This window comes from Lemur catta, chromosome 1, assembly GCF_020740605.2.
Source record: "Lemur catta isolate mLemCat1 chromosome 1, mLemCat1.pri, whole genome shotgun sequence".
Taxonomy (NCBI): domain Eukaryota; kingdom Metazoa; phylum Chordata; class Mammalia; order Primates; family Lemuridae; genus Lemur; species Lemur catta.
Genome location: NC_059128.1, coordinates 215,100,790 through 215,122,273, shown reverse-complemented (window position 1 = coordinate 215,122,273; position 21,484 = coordinate 215,100,790). Strand labels below are relative to the sequence as shown.

Sequence of the window (21,484 nt, the reverse complement as noted above, 5' to 3'; positions counted from 1 at the left end):
TTTAGAATTTCAATGTACTAGGCATCAGTATCATGTTATACATGTTTACAGAAAATGGATAGAATCGGAATAAGAAGAAATTTTACTGTTATTAAACAGACATATTAGCGTTATTATGTAAGAAAGAAAGAAGAAAACAAATGTTACCATAACTTACCAAGTCCTTGAATGAAGTAAAGAAAACATGAGACAGAGACCCCTGACTTAACAAATGAATGACTTTATTAAGAGAGAAGGACAAGACTGGTGTTTACCTTGGTCAAACCATACAGGAAAACAAAGCACATAGACTTATACAATACTTTGGTTTAAAAATTATTCATAATATCAATGTTAGACCTGATGTTTAATAAATCAAATGTGACATAAGGTGTAAAAATTAAACCATAAAAACACAAGCTTGCATAGATGAATTAATGTAGGTGTACAATTGGCATCTAAGGGAGGCTTGAGCACTGGAGAGTGACTGAATGATGGTGCCCACCTCAACCTCCCAAGACATATGAAAGTCACCAGCACCATGTTTCTCATTTTCCTCAATGAGGTCATGAACAAGGACAACTTGTGCTGTATGAAGGTGAATTAAAATAAGACTGTTTCCATCAGCCTAATCCAGACGGGTACATACATACCCACCAGTACCCACTACCGGTCACCTATAAGGCATCCACAAAGTATCCTTCACAGTTTCACTTAATCTCTAGATAGGCATGTGGTCTGAGGTGGCCTCTTTGTTTTCTGTCCTCATACAGGCAACTATATTCCATGAAGGCTCTGTTCAGTTCGATGAAATAACTATTTGAAAGCTGCCTTTCCCTCTGGGGCTTGGCTATAAAATGAGGAGCACTTGGGATAATCTCTCATTTGTTTTATGAACATATCCACATTCCAAATGTCAAAGAGGCATTTACCAAAAAATCTGAAAGTGCCTGGGCACTGTGTAGGAGATCACTTTTCCAAATTATAAGACAAATGACAGCAACACCTCAAATTTCCTGAGCAACTTGATTTATATGAGCAAACTATTATACTTTTTAATTCAGCACCTTTTCAAAATACAATGTGCTGGTATGGATTCTTCTTTGGGGAAACCCCATTACAGAGAATTCTCATTTTGGAACATCATTTTCATATGCTGTCTCCCCACTATCCCTTCTCATTATTTATAATAGTTCATGAAATCAACATTGGGTTACTTATAAGAAGCAGGTGAAAAATATAGCTATTTCTGAGAAAGGGTATTTGGCTTTCCATTTATAGCAAATGCTGAAGTTATAGTCTATGGGGACTTCACAAGCTAATTCAATCAGAAGTACAAAAATTCTGACATCAAAAACCCTCTCACCAAATTTAACAGCTAGAAACTATTTTAGCAAGTATAGTCTGAAATTCAGTGCAACAAAAATGTATCCTAAGTCTATTCTTTCAACTGTCTTCACTGTTCTTAATCATTGTTCTTTCTGTGAAGGAAATGTCACTCAAACCCTGTCTTTCAATTCTTCTATTCTTTATATATGAACCTCAGCAATGAATAATGGGGCACTAAGTTACACAATCCATTCTGCCCTTATCTGAAGTGTTGAAACCAGCAGAGTGTTGGCTCCCTACACTATGAAAAATTACTAAAAAAAGAGAAAAATATTTTCTAGTTTACTGAGAATATACAAATGCATATTAAATCTATTAGGAACATGTTGTTAGGTAGTGTTCACACATATATAAGGGAAAGAGAATGGTTTTAGGGCCATCTATTTCCACAAATCAACATAACTGTGTTAGTTTGTGCCAACCAATAGAATCTTTAAAAACCACTCTGATGTCTTCCTTACCATAGCAAAAGTTTTCCTGGTTAACTTTCTCTTAAAAGTAATAAAACAGAAACACTTCACATTAGCAAATCTCCCATTTCAAGTAAATGTCTCTATTTTGTTTGGTTTTCTCCTTTTTTTGTTAAAGGTAAGGATTTCAATACGTAAGAATGTTGGTGAAATTCTTACAAACAAATAATCTGAATGTCTTCACTGCACAGTAAAACCTTTGGAAATAATCTTCTACATAGTTATCATAGAAAAGGAGGGCAGTCAACTCTCAATTATTCAGGAAGTGATCACCTGGTATGAAGGATATGGCCAGGATGTTCTCACTCTCCTTCTACCAGTCTTTTTGGTCATGCCACTGCTTATTCAGAGGTTGACAGACAACTTGAAATAAAATGATATACCTGTCAATGTTACAGGTCAGCCACAGCTCAGCAGGAGAGTAGGTCCAAAGCTCCTGATGACTAGAATGCTTGGGGATCATCTGTGAATTTTGTATCTCGACGGAGAGTTGAATGTGGTTCACAGATAGGAAGTAGTGTGCCCTGACTTTGGTCAGAGTCAAGCTAATTTAAGGCAATAATGCTCCTCACAGGCATTGCTGGCATAAAGTGCAGGTCTCATCAGAAAGGTGACTCTGTAGTAGTGAGATTTTCCCAGTTTACCCTTTCTTTCTTGACTTTTCTAGAATAAAATTTCAGCATTTCTAATGATAGTTGTTAAAGGCCAGGAGCAACAACAGCCTCTGACTCTTCCCCTTAATAGTATTACATATTACCAGGGATAAAAGAGATTCTTCCACCAAGATTTGGATGACATTGTCCCCCATGCAGCATTAACAGGACATTCTCCATTTTGCTTCTACCTGCCCATATTGCCTATCATGGGCTAAGAAGAATAAAGTATTCTTTTACTAAGTAAGATAAGCAGATATGGCTTTAAGACTCACAGGCACCACCAGAAATGAGGAGAAATGGGGTCATTTTATATAGTCACTTCTCTATGACTAGTAAGTCATGGGGAAAGTACTGTAAAAAAATCTGTTTTTCTTTTTGCTGAACAGGTTTTCACTTTTTGTGATCATTTCTAAAATTCCTATGTCATCAGAATATGGCACACTATGTACAGTGAAATCTACCTGAACAATGTTCCCATTCAATGTTAATGTTCCTTACACAAATACTGTCTTCCCAAAAGGGAAAAAGCCTTTGATTGCAAACTCTATTCTGTTCTCAGTCCTTCAGAAAGCTGTCACAGGGGTCTTACTCCTTTATTAGGCTGAAGATCTTACAGCCCACCATCACAGTAATCTTTCAAGAAAATCATCACTGAATAATGACTCCATCTTGGTATTCCCCAAAGTGATTTTTTTCAAAGGCAACATTCATTTAAAATCAAGGCTTTAAAATGTTAACCACTTGAGTGGTAAAGTCAATGCACCATATTATAGTAGGTATTTCCAATTTGGCACAACACAAAATTTAGAGAAGTTTTGACAGTATTAAAGAAAATTAATTATCAGTTAAAAACTAATTTTTTTTTATACTTAAAAGTTCTGACTTTGAGGAAAAGAGATGGACAACAGTCAGCAATGAAATTATTCATCATCTAGTTCAGCTTCAGGCCCAAGAAGGGAAGAAAAAGGGGAAATGGGCTGGGCTCACAATATTCTAGAGTGAATTCAGTAAAAATAAGGACCAAGGTCACACATTTTCAAATATGTTGACCTAGATCCATGTGGCCACTGCCATTCTGAAAAGGTTTTCTGCCTGAGAGCATCTATCCATATCTTCCTTTCCTAATTTAGATATTTCTCTATGATCAAAAACCATATGGGTTTTTTTTTAACCGTTCATTAGTATGCTGCTGGTTATTGTAGTCACTTGAGAAATGGTAATTCAATAGTACGAAAAGTCACTTTCTAAAAATCTCAATGTTCTTTTATAAGCCTTTATAATAAAGCTCCATAATATATTGTGCTTATACAACAATACTGGTGTTAATGGGGCCTGGTCTCCAAAGAACAGAGATATAGGAACAGAAAGGTTTTCCAAGGCCAGAAGTATTAGTACATCAAAACATTAAAGCATAATACGCTGTGGGCCTAAAAATTAAACTGCGCATGTTCCAGCAGCAGCAATAATACAAAATCAATGTAAAAATGACAGAGCAGAGAACACAGTGAAGAGTGTCTGGCAGTTCATTAAAATACAGTTGTTAGTTGCTTCTATAGTCTCAAAAGATAATTATCACACTATTTGAATGAGAAAGAATAAGAGGATTTAACTGGTTGAGTGTGATTTCTATTTCCTTATTCATAGGGCAATAATTGCTCTGATACTCTTAAAAAAATGTTTGCTTTACAAAAAAATAAGATACAATATTTTAAAATTCTAATCTCCTAAAAACCTAAAAAAAGTAACAAATTTTTAATACAGATATTGATTTGATATCACAAGGGAAATACCACTTTTGGTCACTCACTAAGACAGCCGAAACATTAACATTCTGGTTATGTGTTAAGTGGCTTGACATTTTTTGAATGAAATATCTCCAATTAACATTTTACAATAATAAATATGATTGGATGAAATACATGAGAGGCAGAAGAAATGCATAATTTTTAAAGTAAAACTGATCATTGTATGAGATAGAAAAATAAACATTTATAAAATAAAAATATGGCAAATGATGTTGCCCATTTTTCTAATTATCAAATAAAAATATAATGTGTTTCTTTTTTAAAGTTACCATAAAGAAAAAGTTTAAGAACATGAAGCAAAATCACAGGGCAGATTAAGAAAAATACAGCATTGCTACAATTCAATAAGGCCTAAGCTTTGAATATTGAAACCACTATCTGGAATTTGACTTAAGGCCAGGACCTCCATTTTGTCTCCCTATCCCTATTTAAATGAAGATTTTTCTTTATTCATTTCATCACAGTTATATAAAATCCTGTTATTTTTCCTTTCTTCCATTTCTCCAAAATGATTATATCCCTTAGGGATAGAGATTATCTTTCTAGATTATCACTTACCCAAAACATAACTCTTTAGATGACTCTTACTCAATTTCCTACAATACAAAAAGTTTATGAAACTAAAAATCTTTCTCAAAATGAGAAATCCAAATCTATTCTGAGAAACTGTTCTAAAGAGCTTCCTCAATATTGCCCAACTTTAAAGACTATCTGGAAAGATAAGGCAAACAGAAGGCAATTCCCAGTGGGAAAAAAATTAGTAACTTTTTCTCCAGTGACCTATATAATTCTTTCCTAAACAAATACCATATTGAAATGCCAAAAATTTCAGATTTATATAATGAAAAATAATAGCAAGTCAAGCTAAAGAGATATATTACGTATGTGTATGTATATGTGTGTGTGTATAGCTTGACTGCCATGTGTTAACTAAGAAGTATGGAAAAATAAACAATTCCATGAGGTTAGCAGCTACACAAAGACTCTAAATTTCTTGAAGATAAGTTTAAAGGTCTTGTACAAAGGAATACTATCCCCATTAACAAAGGTATAAAACCAAATACTTGAATAAAGAACCACTTTATCAAATGCAACTTCATGTTGAATTAATCTAATTATTGACAGGTTAAACAAAACATTATTGAGAAGTTGCCAACAAACACTGCTAGAACGTTAAGCAAGAGAAAAACTTCAATCTATAGCCAGAGAGACTGATGGCATCGTTACTTATGCAATCACCTTCCAATTCCATTTCCCTTGGCTCTACAAGTAAATGTAAAACAAAAGAAGGGATACAAATTTTTCATTTACAGTTGACTTTGCACAAATTTGAGTTAAAATTTCAGAGAATCACCTTTTTTGCCAATAAATACTAATAAATGGTCCATTGGCCAGAGGCCTCAGAAGGCCTTACTGAAGAGGCAAAAGCAGAGTAAGTTACAGAATGGTATCTAGGCCAATTTCTCCAGAAAGGCTTAGAAGGATACACAAAATCTCTACAGACCATGCAGTTGGAATAACATATTTCAACTGCTCCAAGTGTTTCTTTTTTTAATACTTAATGGATGTAATTCTTTTCTTTTCCTGAAGAGTACAAAAAGCAAAGGCTCTGTCCTTCAAAAAATATCATATACTAATGCACCAGAAAAGCTATTTCTTATATTCTTTTATTCTGCATTGTATCCAAACATTATGTTTTACTTTGAACATTCATCTCCATAAAATTCAAACTGCTAAATAAAGCCTAGTCCCTAGATACTAATACTCCATACCTAACAAGATGGTATTGTACAGAGCTCTTAGACACTATATCCCAGGAAGTATAGGCAGCATAGAGATGGCCAATATTCAGAAGCTACATTTTCTTACACTGCCCAAGTGATCACAAATAACCAAAATGTATGAAATGAATTAAAAATATTCATGATCAAAAAACACTTGAGGATAAATCCTAGGAATACAAACATGAGAAGAAAAAATAAGTGTAGAATGCATTCTGTATCATCCAGTAATATTTACTACAGTGAGTCCATTTTTGAAGCAGATTCCTAGATTTTTACTGCTTATAATGAAAACCTGGGGAGGAGAAGAAAAAAGGAAACAAAATTAAAGAAACATCTTTGAAACTCCTGACAGTTTTAATCCCTCCCCAGGCAAAATAATCCATCTTTATTTCTATGCATTTCAAGTGGTTTTTGTTTTCTTTGTTCTTGATGATAAAATATTTATATACAGAATCAATGTGTTATTTTAATATCATACATTAAATGTATGTGAAGGACAGTAAAGCATCCCCTCAAGAATGATGCACGTATTGTTTATGAAAGAAAAACATGAGCTACTTACAGATAAATCTGGGATGGCCAAAATGCCACCAACTGATGGAAACTGTGGTGGGTGGGTTGTTTTGATAAACTCACCCCATCTTTTAAATAATGTCTTTTGTCTTATTCTCAATATTGAATAAATGTCAGAAGGGGGGGAAGTTTTTTAAAAAATGGAAATGACTGACAATTCCCACTCAGACTCTAATTTAATTAGTTGAGAGTGTCACCTGTGCAATGGTATTTTTTTAATGACAGTAGAAAAGGTAATTTAAAGAAATTTTGGGAGACTATCATTAGATTTGGATAATAAAAATACTAAGAAATAATTTTATTTTTATTTTAACTAATAAAATTTTATTTAATTATATATTTTTGAAATAAAAAAATCACCTAGGAAATCTTCAAAAAGCATTACAACAAATGAACTCCATTAAACAATAAGACTTAATATATTTGTAAAGTCTATTATAATCTGCAAACTTCTTTTACACATTTTATCTTACATGATCCACACCTCTCACACTTTCTATTTAGATAGCCTCTATTTTATAGATAAGGAAATTAATATAAGAAACTACTTTTTTATTATTTCATTTTACAACTTCATAAAAATGCACATAAGTAAATATATCCTTGGAAGAGCAAATACATCCAACTACTTCTTCTACTTTAAAGGCTGGTACAATTTAGGTATGTATATTCTTTCCTCATTTTCTTTGCTCCATTTTTCTTTTACATAAAAGTTTTGTGTGGGAGGTGTGGATATTTTACATCTAATTAATAGAGTCATGGGTGGATGGGAAGCAAGAGCAAGGATAGAAAAAGCTGTCCTATGATCTAAACAGAGGTCAAAAATCACCCTTTAGTAAAGATTTGGATGGAAGCTCTGAACTCTCTCTAGAGGAAAATGCAAATACACAGAAAATCTTGCATTCATTTTGAGGTGTTTTGTTTTCTGGTTTTTGCCTTTTTATTTGTGTTTTAATAAATGAAGAACACTATAAGGATCTGCTGAGAGGAAGATAACATATTTTCCCACTTTAGTGATCAGAAGATGATATTTGAGTTTTCCACCACCACAAGGGGCTTATAAAAAGAGGCCCTACACTTGACCTTACACACTCTTCCTTACCTTTGTGAGAGGACTCTGATTTTGAGAAATGACGTGTGGAACTCTGCTGGTTTGTATAATGGGTGTAATCCAAATCCTCAGCATCTGTCATGGTGGGTGGTGGTGGCCTAAAAAGAAGCCAGAATTTAAAGAGATATTCTAAGTAATGTTTACTACAATTCCACTTCTCATTGGATTGTACAGTAAAAACATTTTCTATAGAAATGAAAAGCCAAATGCTTTAGAATTTGCACTTTAGTTCCGGGACAGTTATATGTGCCTGAATAAATTATTTTGTCTTACTCTTCCTTTGTTTTTATGCATGTAATTCAATTAAGAAAATATTTTTCTCAATAACTGATATGTATGAGGCACTGTGCTAAATAAACAAAAATTAATGAGATAGGACTGCTGCCATTAATAGGAAATATACTTTATTTTGGTAGGTTTTACCAAAGAGGAAGAAAAGAAAGAATAAAAAGAAGAAAGTAATAAAGTTAAGGAAGAAAGGAAAGAAAAAAGGAACAGAAAAAAGGAAGACAGGCAAGGAGGGAGGAAACTAGAATAAACATAAAATTTCATGAACAAAGTTCCTTTATCCACTAGGTGGCGAAGTAGATCTTAATACATATGCAACTTTCTATGTAATACATTTGCTACTTTTTATGTCAAAGAAAACAAAACGTAAAAAACAAAATTAGGTAACTTTTACCAAATTTTTTATTATTTTAAATTACTTAATGTAAAATTTTACAAAGATTTGGCATTAAAGACAACGAGTAAAACCTCTATTCTTCTTTTGGTTTCCCAAAGGCATACTCGTATTTTTCATTTAAGCATAGAATCAGATGAGGTTAAGATTTATTTTAACCAGTATTCTTAACTACTCTACTATGCTTTGCTACATAAGTGTGTATTTTTATCAGGAGCAACAGCATCTGTATGCAAGATTATATATGTGTGTATATATATGCATCTGTATTTGTATTTACATATGTGTCTATATCTTATACTTTCAAATACCATTTGATATTTTTATGTATATTTTTATATTTTCAGGCATTTGTTATACACATAATGTGAGAGTAGTGAATAATGTAGCATTTTTTCTTGCTTGTTTTGCTCTTTGAACTATTTACAAATATTAAAAAATTAAATGGTATTTTTCTTTCATTAACTGACATTTATAATATTTACCTTAAAAAAGGAATAAAAGACTTACTAGGAAGGGTTGAGACAAATCAATCTCACTCCAGGATTAAGGAATTTAGCTTCACAAAACAAACAGGTAGCTAAAGAAGTGACTTAGGCCCAAGAAAACAGGGTTGGTAATCAGGGTGGCAGAGTCTACTCTTTACTCTTTTATTAACCTTACTCAAGTGATACAAAAGCAACTTACGTAACCAAAACATTTGTACTCCTATAGTATTCTGAAATAAAAAAAATTTTTTAAACCCAGGGAGACAAAAACTGAGTAGGACTCATAATTAGTGCCTCACCATCAACTAATCAGCAAGGAAAAGGATGCTAAAGTTACAAACAGAGCACAGGATGTCAGCAAATTCTCTAGGACCTCCATGTAAGGATAAACAAATCAATCCAGAATGCCCTCGGTTCTCTTGATGTATTGTACTGTTCAGTTTTTGGGTTATACAGAGAACAAATCTTGGCTTATTGCTACTGGGAGTCCTACCAAATTATTTTGTTGCACTGGAGACATTTGTTTCAAAGTTAAGGGTATTTATATTCTAAGTTAGAAAAATCTTATTAACCAGTAATTTCTTTTATAGTTTTTGTTGTATTAGGATTACCTGTTTCCTACTGTTCTCATGAAATAATTTGTATCTTTAAGTTAGTGATATAGCCTAGATATCCAAACCAGGTGACCTCCTTATGCTTTTATAACACCCTGTACTTTTTCAACCATAGCATTTAACACAATCATAAGTTATTTAGATAATTATTTGTTGAAATTATATATTTCATGAAACCAAGAAAAAAAAATTCATTCTTGTTGACTGCTGCTTACCCTAGTTCTAAACAGTTATTAGGGTACCAATAAATATTTGATAAACATTTGTATCCGTGTAATATTCTGAAATTTAAAAAAATAAGCATTTTGATCAGTAAGTGGACATAAAAAGGTATTTCACATTCATAAGACTGTGCTAGGCACTCAACAAGATTTATAAAATCTTTAACTTTTCCTAAGGAAAAAATGCAAATAAAAAATCAAGTAGTATTACCAGTATAAATTCCTGTAGTTAAAACAATTTAGAACTTGGTTTGAAACTTTTTCCAATTATAAAGAGTTAGAATTTATCCAGATTGCTAACTGGTTCTCTATTTCCTTAGACAGTAGAAAATTTTGTAATGGACCAAGAAATTGAATTTTTGACAATGTAATCAGCTCTGATGAGAATTTGTTTCTCCTCTACTACTACTATTATTATACTAAAGTAATAAACATTTGACCTAGGAAGCTCCATGTTTTTCAATCCTTGAAACTCACTCTCTGTCCTGATAGCTAGTTAAACCTTTCCACATGATTAAATGTGAAGGAGGAAACCAAAGACTATAACCAGAAAGCATATATTTGGAGATTAGCTGTGCGGATATCTATATATCCAAAATATACCAGCTTTAATTTTTAACTATGGAAATACAGGTTTCATAAGATTCTTACTCATTTTGTTTTGCCATACAAAATAATCTTTCTATAAATGATATTTAAAGACAAATGTTTCTCTAATGTCAAAGAAGATTTCCATTCTACTGGCCATAGTCACTTTACACTAATTTGTAACAGCCGCTTTTAATACATGGTCATTTAATTATTCATACTTTCAAAATGCCAAATATTTCTGAAGTACCTATTACATTCCAGAAACTTGTTTTCAAACTTTAATAAACCTTTTTAAATAGCCATCCCAGACTGCTCTATCATATCTGCTTTCAAAATTATTAATATGCTAAAGAGGCCAAGGACTTTGAAGATTATAAAATAACCCTAAAGACGATTTGAATGCATTTGACTAAAAAAAGAATAATAATCCAGGCATATTTACCTACTGAGAACAGATTAGCTGCTTCTTATTTTACTTGGATACTGTGGGGATGTACTAAACTATACAGTTCTAAAATGTGCTTTAAAAAATGTTTGGCATTGCTTAACCAAAAGCTACAAGAAGAACAGATTTTATATAATTAGATAAACTATACTACTATTGTCCTCAGAGCAATACAAACCTGATATAATTTTCTGAAGATTATTTATCTTCTAAAAGCATGAGTTTAAAAATAGAGGATGATTTTTTAAGGACACTAAATATATTCACTTGAAGAAAACAAGTCTAGCAGCTTAAGTGTGGGCAATGAGTGACAACAGTGTATATTTTTCAGTGCAATAAAACCTGTATTTTAAAAGTTAATAAACATTAATAATCAGGACCAAAATTCAGGTTTTAATAATTCAAAGTTTTCAAAATTTTAGATTTAGTGTTACTTTTGTTCTTTTATTTTTAATGTTTTCTCTTCATATTCCAATCATATTTTCTTTTGAAAGGCAAAAAAACCAATAAAGTAAAAAAGAGGTTGCTTCCCTGGAGACTTAAATGTTAACAACTTGAACTAGAAAGACAGCACTTGATCCATAACTATGACCCATACCTGCCTGAGAGAAGTAAGAAAGTGCATATACCATAGCCACAGCTATTTGACATACTGGAATTTAGATAGTCTACAATGACTCACATATTTGCCTAGGACATTGAGACTCAGAGAGAAATGAGTTTGAGCATGTGTAAATGTCATGCACATACCAGCATAACCGTGAAACCCAGTAAAAATTTAAAACCTGAGATTTTATTTAGGAAAATGGTCAATCTCATCCCTTCCTAGCTGACAGCGTAAATTTAATGAATGCAGAGATAAGAATGGGTCCTAACAAAACATATATCCCTTCTTAATACCCTAGTTTTTGTAAAATGCCCTGATTTGACTTATTTAACCTAATTTACAACTGGAAATAAAGGTTGAAAATAACCCTGCAAGACTTGACACCACCTCACAATTGTAGATTTTTGGATCTCCTCTCCAAAGAACACATACTCTTCTTAGGCAACTGACATCTCCTTACTCACCCCGAAGTCAACTTCCTCACTCTCCTTTTCAGGTGTCATCTTACCGTGCTGGCCTGTCATTCTTAGAACGGTGAGGTTCATCACTTTCTTTTGACTTTGAGTGTGCTGATTTAGGTGTTTTGGGCTATGTACAGGGAAAAAAAAAAAAAAGAAAAAAAAGAAACACACACACAATACAGAAACACCAAACAAACAAAGGGGAAAATTAGGTTTAGAAAATATGTATACCATGCCAAGCTCTCCTTTAGTAATTTCAGGTTACTTACATTTAGCTGAGCAACATAAAATATTTTTATATATGGCCATTCAGAAGTAAAAAATTATAACTATAAAGGTATGCTGGAGGCTGTCAGAGCAGCCAGATCAGTAGGCTAAACACATACAAACATGCTCTCCCACATGGGCATGCTTGATCACTAATTATTAACGTAATAGCTGCATGGCAACTGATAAGAATGGTGCACACACACAAACAGAAACTATGGAATTTAGGTTTGTCTCTTGCAAACTTATTCTTGCACACCTGACTTAGGGCTAATGATTTTCAGTCAGCAAACTAAGGCAAGTTCAGGTCAACTTTCGGAGGAGAAGAATTGTCCCAGCACCAATTATAAAATGTGGAAATCACAGAAGTCATGACACTTGATAGAAATGTGGCCACTGCCCTCTGACTTTCCTGATTTATAATACTTAAAATACCTACCCTTTCCTGATTAAGAATCTGAGTAACTCCTGGGCAATTATATGTGGCTTAATTTATGTAACAGAAGTATTTGGGAATCTTTGACTAAAATGAAAATATGTAAGGAAAAACCTTGAGTTACTAAGAGGGGAAAAGGGGAAGCTCTAGATACACACAACATGGAAATAATACTTTTGTTTTTAGACTAACACCTGGGTAACTGAACAATAGGAAAAAATACAGCAATACTATTGGCGTGATTTTTACATCTTTTTCCTCACAGCCATTACTGAGACTGTGAGGTGGGACCAAGACACCAAGGGAGGAATTTATTCCAGAGAAAACAGTGCTAAACATCAAGTGCATCATAGATACACATCTATGGTTGCATCTTTCCAGGCCTAGTGCAAACTCCCTCTCTAAAAAGTCTGTACTGTATGAATTTTCTTCCTCTTCCTCTGGTGTTCTTACACTCAGCTTGACCTTCTATTTGTTAGTTGTCTTCCTATCTACATTTTATACTCTTATCAGGAAAAAATATCTGTGTTTCCATATAGGTCCAGGGTGATGCCTTGCACACAATCACTAATGAGTAAACTCTACTGAACTTGCAACTACCTACAACAATCAGATTAATCAGATTACTTTACAGCAGAATGAACTGCAGTCACTTCTCACTTTGTCAACTATTTCTGATTAATAAGAGATAAAATAACAGTCTAAGCTCACACTAGATAGTTCTTGCACTGTGTCATAAGCAATGATTGCTGGTGATAAGTATGTATCTGTTAGTCTGTCATAGATGAAGTTATGTCAAAGGAAAAAGAAACAGGTGCATGACAGGGCTGAAGAATAATGCAAGCACAAAGAGAAAGTAGACAGAGGAAGAGAAGGTCACTGGCAAATCTGAAAGCATGTGAAAATGTTACATTCTTCCATAATCTAAGTAATGGATGTGAAAACTAAGATCATTCATGACCAGAAGCATTTGCATCTCAGTTGGTCTTAAAATGAACAGAATGAGTTTTTCAATCTTAACAGTAACTTTTTACATATTTTCAAGAATTCAATAATTTTGCATAATGATAAACTTTTACAAATCAGATTCACATGCAGTACAGATAATTTACATATCCTAAATATGTTTGCAGAGCTTACCCTAAAAGCAGAGTCCCCTTTTTATTTCTAATTAAAAACAACAACAACAAAAAACACACCTTACCTTCCACTCAGGGTCATGCTTTCTTTTGTCCAAAGATGATTTCTCCCTCTCCTTGGCTTTCTTGTAAGCTTTCTTTTCTTCAGCCATCAGAAGTCGAGCGATTTCCTAAACAAAATCCAGTCATTATCATTAATTGCAAAGTTGTAGGTAGAAAAATACTGGGATATTTCTGAAGAATACAAGCTAAACTCTTTAACTAACATGAAACTTACCTCATCCTGGGCTACTTGAGCTGCTCTCACGTCCACCTGGGTAGCCTGTGGTACAAAAAAATAAAAAAAAATTGGAATTCATGTTGTCCATTTAAAAAAATCTTATAGAAGATAAACCAGTATTTAAAACTAGTTGTGATTAACATTCTTGAAGTTGATAATGAGTTGGTATACTTGCATCAGCCAGAGCAGGGGCTCTTTTTATAAATTCTACAGCAGGGTCTTAGAGAATTATTAGAACTTAATCATGGAGAGAGAGCGATATGAGTTCTGTTGTTAATGCTTACTTAATAAATAAAACTAGATACTCTATTCCCATTGTCTTGATTTTTCCACTCATAAAAATGATATTAGTATCTCAACTGATGTAGGACTATAATGTCTATATTATATAATCTCAAAAATTGATTCAATTCACAAAAAACCTAATTCACCTGAATTCTTGCCTTAAAATATGCTCACCAAAAGTTCTTCTTCTTGCAGCTTTCTGGCAATTTCAGCATCATACCATTCCTGATCCCTGTGGGTTACTCGTGAGGGAGTAGAGACAGCTTCTTTTACAACTCTTGGCTTCATTCCTTAAAAAAAAAAAAAAAAAAAAACTCAATGTAATAAGGCAACTGAGGATGTTCTCTGAAAAGCTGAAAAATTTAAGGTAAAGAAGTTTTTCTTTAGTATCTAACATGGACAATACTTCCTCCACTCCAGAATTCAGTGTGGGGTGCATTTGAAATATTTTCTGCCGTACATGGAAATGCCAATGCAGATAATCCACACATTTAAACAAAATTATCCACTCAAACCTACCTGGTAAAAACTCCCCTCTTACATAGTTTCAACAACAGAAAATCATATAAGGAACTGCAAGTGAGGCCTTGGCAAAATAGGAAGTGGAAAAAAAAAGAATTTAAAGAAAATCAAGTTACAGAGTCAGAGTTTAAAAGACGCTAAGCTGTGAAGACTGGGAGATGAGAGGCTTCACTCGATTTACCTCAGCCTCCATACACTACTGCAGAGGGAACAGAAACAGCATCACCTCAGAGTCATATGATAATACCCATTAGCCAAGCAGTGGAACCCATGGCTTCTGTTCTGATGGTAAACAGACCTACTGGCTTTAGATTTTTCCCATAGCTTTGATCAGTTTAATGGCACTGTTAAACCTCAGGGAAGATATAAGGGAAATATCAAGTGCACAATGACTTTAGAGTTCTATTCTTCTGAGGGGAAAGAAACATGCGGGACTGGTCGTCAATTGTGGCTATATACTCCTACTCAACTGTGTGAATATTAATACATTATATTCAGAATCAACAAAAATTCTAAATGCAGTCAACAAGATTAGCCATCTGAAATAGTGACTTTCAGTAAATGTACTACTGAAGGAAGAAAGAAAATACTCCTGATTGCCTATTTCTTTACACCAGTGGCTGTGGACCAAGGCTACATATAAGAATCACTTGGGGGTGCTTTAAATAAATATATTTACCCCAAACCTGAGAGATTCTAATCTAAGTAGCCTGAGTGAGCCCGGGCCTTCAGTAAGTCTTTTTAAGTCTTCCCAGTTGATTCTTACTTACACTTAGCATTGAAACAACTAGTTTAGTATATTATGCACATCAAAATTATCACGATGCCTAACAACACTTGCTTCACTTACTGTTAACAAAAAATAAAAAATAAAAAAACTGGAAGGAAAACTAAATATTGAACAAATACAAAGAACTTAAGTTATCTTATGAAGCCTATCTTTGTAGAACTTTCAACCTAGCTTTGTGGCAAATTCAAAAGCCAGAGATTCATATCCATCTGTCTTTCCCACAAACAAAGACTAGTAAACCTGGCTTTGTTAGCTTTAGGCCTAATAGAAGCTGATTACACAGACCACTTCAAATCATCTCTAAAGCTACTCTATTTTATGCTGGGCTGGACTGGTTTTAATCTGGATTCCTGAGTGGTTTGGGACAGCATACTCCCAAGAGCAGACCATATGTAAATAGAACATTAACCTCCCTGAGTTGCAATTAACTTGGTCATAACTAGAAAGGCAGATTTCAGGAAAAATAAATGAAATCAGACAAAGAACTTAGTACTGGGCAAGGTGAGTGGACAAGACAGGCTGCTATACCATATTCTAATCTATAGAAAAATACTTCAATGAGCAACCCAAAGCCTAGTTGAGGATGACAGAACATGCCTAGCTCTTTTGATTCTCCCATCCAGTGAAATGATAGAGTGGGGATGTGCTCAAATTTCAAGATACCAAACTTTCCTATTATGCCTCCTACTGTATACCACAGAAATAACTGAGAAGTTATTTTATTTTAAATTTTATCAAAGACATGTTTAAAATTCTATCAAAGACATATTCAACTGAACAGTCTTAATTGGTTTGACAGTGTGATAAGACTGTAAACTCTGACAGATAAAAAGAGAATGACAACTTCATTAATAAGAGTCAGAATTTGAGGTAATCTCAGTCCCAAATATTTAGAGGCGAAACAGTTTGCAAGTCTTATAAAGAAGAAAATCCCCACAACCTGGGATACCAGATTTCCGGACTGGCAGGATACCCACCTGCTGCAGGTCCTCTCTGTACCTGATGTAACAGGTTTTTGTAAGTATGTATAAGAAGGAATCACAGATAACGCAGTATAAGGCTGTCATTACAGAGAATGGAGATATTTAAAAAAACATAGTTAATTGAAAAAGATTAATGAAATAGCTGTTCTTGCCTCCTGTAACCTAAACAGAATATGGAAACTAGTTTTGAAACAATCAGGTGAGCCATATTTTCAACAGTTCCATATATTTCTTAATCTAGTTCTTCCTTGTTTATTCTGTTCATCATCCTACAGTTTGAGAACACAAGACCTTCCCTAAATGAATACAAATAAAATGTTCCCCCGAAATAAATTCTGATAGAATAAAACTATTAAAAGCACTGGTATTCAAGATAAATTTATTCCAAGTTTAGAATAAGGTAAAATGATGACTGGTAGATTTTTTTAATATCACACAAGAGTATTCTGTAATAAACTGGCCTGACATTTAGGGAATACCACAGTACATTTGACTAACAATTCATAGCAGAAAAGTGCAGGTATTTTATGGCCCTGAGAGGTTAGAAGTTAACCTGCAGAAAATGATAAGCTGTTACAAATTTACAGTTCAATGGAGAAGTTACTGTAGAAAGTTAACCAATGTTGTACTTCATTTAGCAATTTTATTTTGCATTCCTTTTTCAACTGATTCTATAAATGTGGTTCTGCAAATGCTTAGTACCATCATTATGTCATCCTGTTAGTTTCTTCATTATTAAGTTAAATAAAACTCTGGCCTGTGCTAACAACTTTAAGAACTGTGATTTTACAACAGCAAGAATAGATACCAGTACCTAGTAATTATATTCTAATGTAATCATCTGACCTATTGCAGGGGGTTGAAAATTCAAATGCCTACAGGGGCAAGAAAGGTAAAACTTAATCGGCAAACTGAATATAAAACTATAGACACTAAGCTGCTATGTTGGAGCCATTTTAATACCTGCCTAGCCACAATGTTTTTTAAAACCTCATGCTGGCAAAATAAAACAAAACATTCACAATTCCAGTAATGGAGCCTGTGAGTCAGTATTTAGTGTCATGCTTCCCAAGCCTGTTTAAAACACCCTAGAGCACAACTAAAAGCCATAAAGCCTAGCTAGCCCTCAGAGCACATTTAAAATGTCAGATTCACAGAATCAGAAATGTACAGGTCAGTGTAATTATTCCTCCCCTATACTCCCCTACACCTTTGGAACTCCAACATGTCTTTCTAAACCTAGATAAAGCATAACTTCCTCATAAACCTACTTCAGATTATACCACTCTTGCCTCTATTCCCCATCAGCATTTTGTTCTTGTCTCCCTAACAAAGTATATGTAATTTGGAATCTTTTTGGCTTGACTATTAATCTCTGAGGCTCAGATCCAAATATAAAGCCCAAGGCAAGAATATCTGTGGCAGACACTCAGTATGGCTTGCTGAACTGAATTTTAAGTTTTTTTTAGAACCAAGTCCTTTATAAGAGATAACATGATAGAAAAACAACCAACTGAATCAACCTGAATCTGCAAACTGGAAACCAGTTTTCCAACCACAAATAGAGTTTGACTGGGCCACAAGAAAGAAGAAAACAAGAACAGATGCCTCCTTGGTACTATTTTCCCAATAACCTTACATCTCTGTAAAACTTCAGTAAAAGTAAAATGAAACTTGAAAGATGAGTACTAAAATACCAGATAGTGTGGTGCTATGACTTCTCCTGTAACAGCCACATGGAATACATCATGTCAGCAGATTCCAGAAAATAGAAAGAGCTATTACTATGTCAATGATGGACTTCAGAGTTAAGCCTCAGAGATGCTAGAAATTTGAGGCTTACCTCTAATACTCACTTCATTCCTACACAGGTACCAAGAACTTACCTGTATCGGCAAGTTAGAACACCAAGTAGAGTGTTAAGCTGGAGAAAGTTAAAGCATAAAAAGTAACTTAAAGCAATGATTTTTAAAGTTTAAGTTCCTAAGAATCACCTCCAGGTCTATCTAAAACATTCCCAAACTGCCAAGCCTTAGTCCATATATGATAATATATGTGAAACCCAGAAATCTGCCTTTTTAGGAAAGAGCTGATTCTGACAAAAATGGACTAAGGCCAATAATTTGAAAAATGCTGTCTTAAAAGACTGCCTATCCAACTCCTCATTTTACAAATTAGAAAGCTGAGGTCTAGAAAATCTAGTACTTCCAGCTCTACTGGCCTTTTAGTTAGGCAAATACTATTAAGGCAGGATCTCCTGGGTTCACTGACATAAAACCAGAAATTCAGGAGCTTTGATTTCAGGTAAGAATCTCTGACATATAGTCTTAGCAAATGAAGAACTGTATTTGGGATAGGCACCTCCAATGTAACCTGGGCCTGGAAGAATCTTCCAAGGAATCAGTGCATTCTCACAGAAGGGGTAAGGTACAAATATTTTTCTTCCTCCTAAAGACCTGAGATTAAGTATGTACCTTTTATACTATTTGGTTCTGGGACTGATTTCAGTCATGAGCACAAACTGTAGAGAAAGAAAGTTTGCTTAAGATGCTTATTAAATATTACATTATTAATGACACATTGGTTTTACGTTTATACATGATACCAGGACTTCCAAGGAGACCGTCCTTTATTACCTGGGTTGTGAAGGTGAAGCTGCTCTTCACTCTCTGAGAAGGGAGGGGACCTGGGTCTGTGTCTCCTTTTTCTGAGCTCACCTGGCCCATGGTCCCTCCCATATACAGCTTCCTTGTAGTGAAGCCCTGCTTTCTGTGAGGAGTTGGGAGAAAGTCGGTCTTGGTGTCGAGGGTGTTTTTCCCAATTCCGAGTTCGATGGCTATTCTTAGCCTCCCATTCATCAAATTCAGTGCTCAGGAATACCTCACCACTGATCTTGGGAAGTGGAGGTCTCCGAGGCCTCTCCGGACCAGACCGTTTCCTTTCATGCTGCTCACAGTTAAGTTGGGGATCATCTCTCACTTTGCCCCTGCTAGAGGATGACAGGGGTCTGTTTGAGGAACAAGGTTCTTCTAGCTCTTCCAGGTTGTCCAGTGAGTGTTTTAGTTTCTCCTTCCTCTGCTTCACAGTCTTTTCATCACTTTGGAGTCTACGAGACCTTGAGAATCCAGAACCCAATTCCCCAGCCCTCCTTGACCTTGGCTGGTCTGAGGAGAGGTGGAAGGATGTGAAAAATAAAAATGCAGGTTAACTTAATGAGAGTATGAACTCATTACAGAGGGGAGAGTCCGGGCCCAAGTTTAACACACTCTTAAAATGGAGAAAACTGCCTTTTTAACTTAAGAAATTGAGAAGAAGGGATGAGCATTACTGAAATGGTCCATGCATACATGAAGGATTCTGGATACACAGCAAAAAAGCTAAAATTAAGTGACTTAAATGTGAAAGAAGAATTTGATCATGATTAGGCAGAGTTAGGAGAGTAGTTCAATATTTGCCAAACAAAAATTATAGCCATTAAACATTAAATTCTACATATAAAACCAATTTGAAACTAGTACAGGGTAAAAAAGTAGGAGTTGAAGAGTATTGTAAAACAACAAAAAGATTAAGCTTTGTGATTTCAGTTAGAAGCTTTCAAATATTCTTATTGGACATGAGAATAAAGCTATACCAGAATGTTCCTAGTTTCTGCTTAGTTCAGAAAAATGATCTACAAATTTCTGTATTCCTCTATCCCCCCACCTTACAGAGCCAAAGCAAAAAATCCTAGCCACTTCATAGAACAGCTCTGTATTACAGTTCAACGTGGAAGAGGATGGAGTAGAGGAAAATTTTAGCTGAGTAAATGACACTGTTATCGTTACATAACTCTGTTCTCAATCTTACTTAAACCTTGGCAGAAGAAAAAATCTAAAAGCAATGCCTTAATAAAACAGATAAAAAGGAGTCACTTCCTAAATGCAGTTCAAAAAACTTTATGATATTGTATTTTTTGTATAAAAACAGTTTTGTGGTAAATATCTAAGTCCCCCAGTTTAATACATACTTCAAAAACAGAACACAGATGGATGCTTTTGTCAGGTGTCATTTAGGTATAAGCATATTGTGAAAACAAAAGCAGAAAATTAACATGCACCTTGCAAGAATATATTGATTTTAATATTTTCTAAAACTTTTACTACACTTTTGAAATAATAACAAGAAATCCTAATTCCATGGAAAATTGCTAAGAGAGCTAAGATACATTCCTTGTCGGAATTAACCACTTGCTGAATTGCATTTGAAATATCTACCATAATTTAGTGAGATGTAGATGAAATAAAGAACTATATGTCTTATTTGTTTTTTTCTTTTTTTTAATTATTTCTTTCATTTGATATTGTTAACCTGATAAACGAATAGAGTGAGAAGATAAGTGCTAAATGCACCACTGATACCAAAAGCTTCTGCTCAAAAACTCGAAATTGTTTCCTCTTGAGTTTTCCACAAGAAATGGAAATTTGCCTCAAAGATAAATTTAGATTAAAATTTGTCTTCTGAACAGTCCTTAAAGTATGTATCTTCATAATTTATGATTAAATTTATATTTTACATAAATCAAAAGTGAAACAGGACAATTATTCTGTGATAAAAAAGTATCTACTCTTTTACCCAAACTATTATTTTAAGTCTACATTGACAACTGAGAAAGAATCAACTGACTACTGCTGTAAATTAATATAACACTGACCAGCTAGTTAAATGATGACCACATTCCAAGAAATAATGGTTTACAATGTTAACACCAATATGCCCACAGACAGCTGTAAAAGTGAAGCTCACCTTTAAGCATAAAAGAAACAAGAAGGGTTTTTTTTTGACATTGATTTGTGAAACCATGGTAGTTTTTGATTTTACTTTAGGGAAATGTGTTGTGGGAATTATTAAAGAGTTGCCACTTCATTTT

At 34.0% G+C, this 21,484-nt stretch overlaps 1 protein-coding gene across 2 annotated transcripts in view; it reads right to left on the bottom strand.

Moving 5' to 3' along the window:
• Nucleotides 1–204: 204 nt before the first annotated feature.
• The window catches only part of CCDC50 (coiled-coil domain containing 50), a 72,844-nt gene continuing 51,564 nt past the window's right edge, over nucleotides 205–21,484 (bottom strand). Inside the window, exons 6-12 of one of the 2 annotated variants that reach the window (XM_045539932.1) lie at nucleotides 19,215–19,742; nucleotides 14,458–14,573; nucleotides 13,996–14,040; nucleotides 13,784–13,888; nucleotides 11,924–12,003; nucleotides 7,759–7,865; nucleotides 205–6,375 (exon numbers count right to left, since the gene is read on the bottom strand). In XM_045539932.1, coding sequence (XP_045395888.1) covers nucleotides 6,356–6,375; nucleotides 7,759–7,865; nucleotides 11,924–12,003; nucleotides 13,784–13,888; nucleotides 13,996–14,040; nucleotides 14,458–14,573; nucleotides 19,215–19,742 — 1,001 coding nt within the window. In that variant the 3' untranslated portion in view covers nucleotides 205–6,355. The remainder of the gene's footprint in view (nucleotides 6,376–7,758; nucleotides 7,866–11,923; nucleotides 12,004–13,783; nucleotides 13,889–13,995; nucleotides 14,041–14,457; nucleotides 14,574–19,214; nucleotides 19,743–21,484) is intronic. The other variant, XM_045539935.1, reaches the window with a different exon arrangement.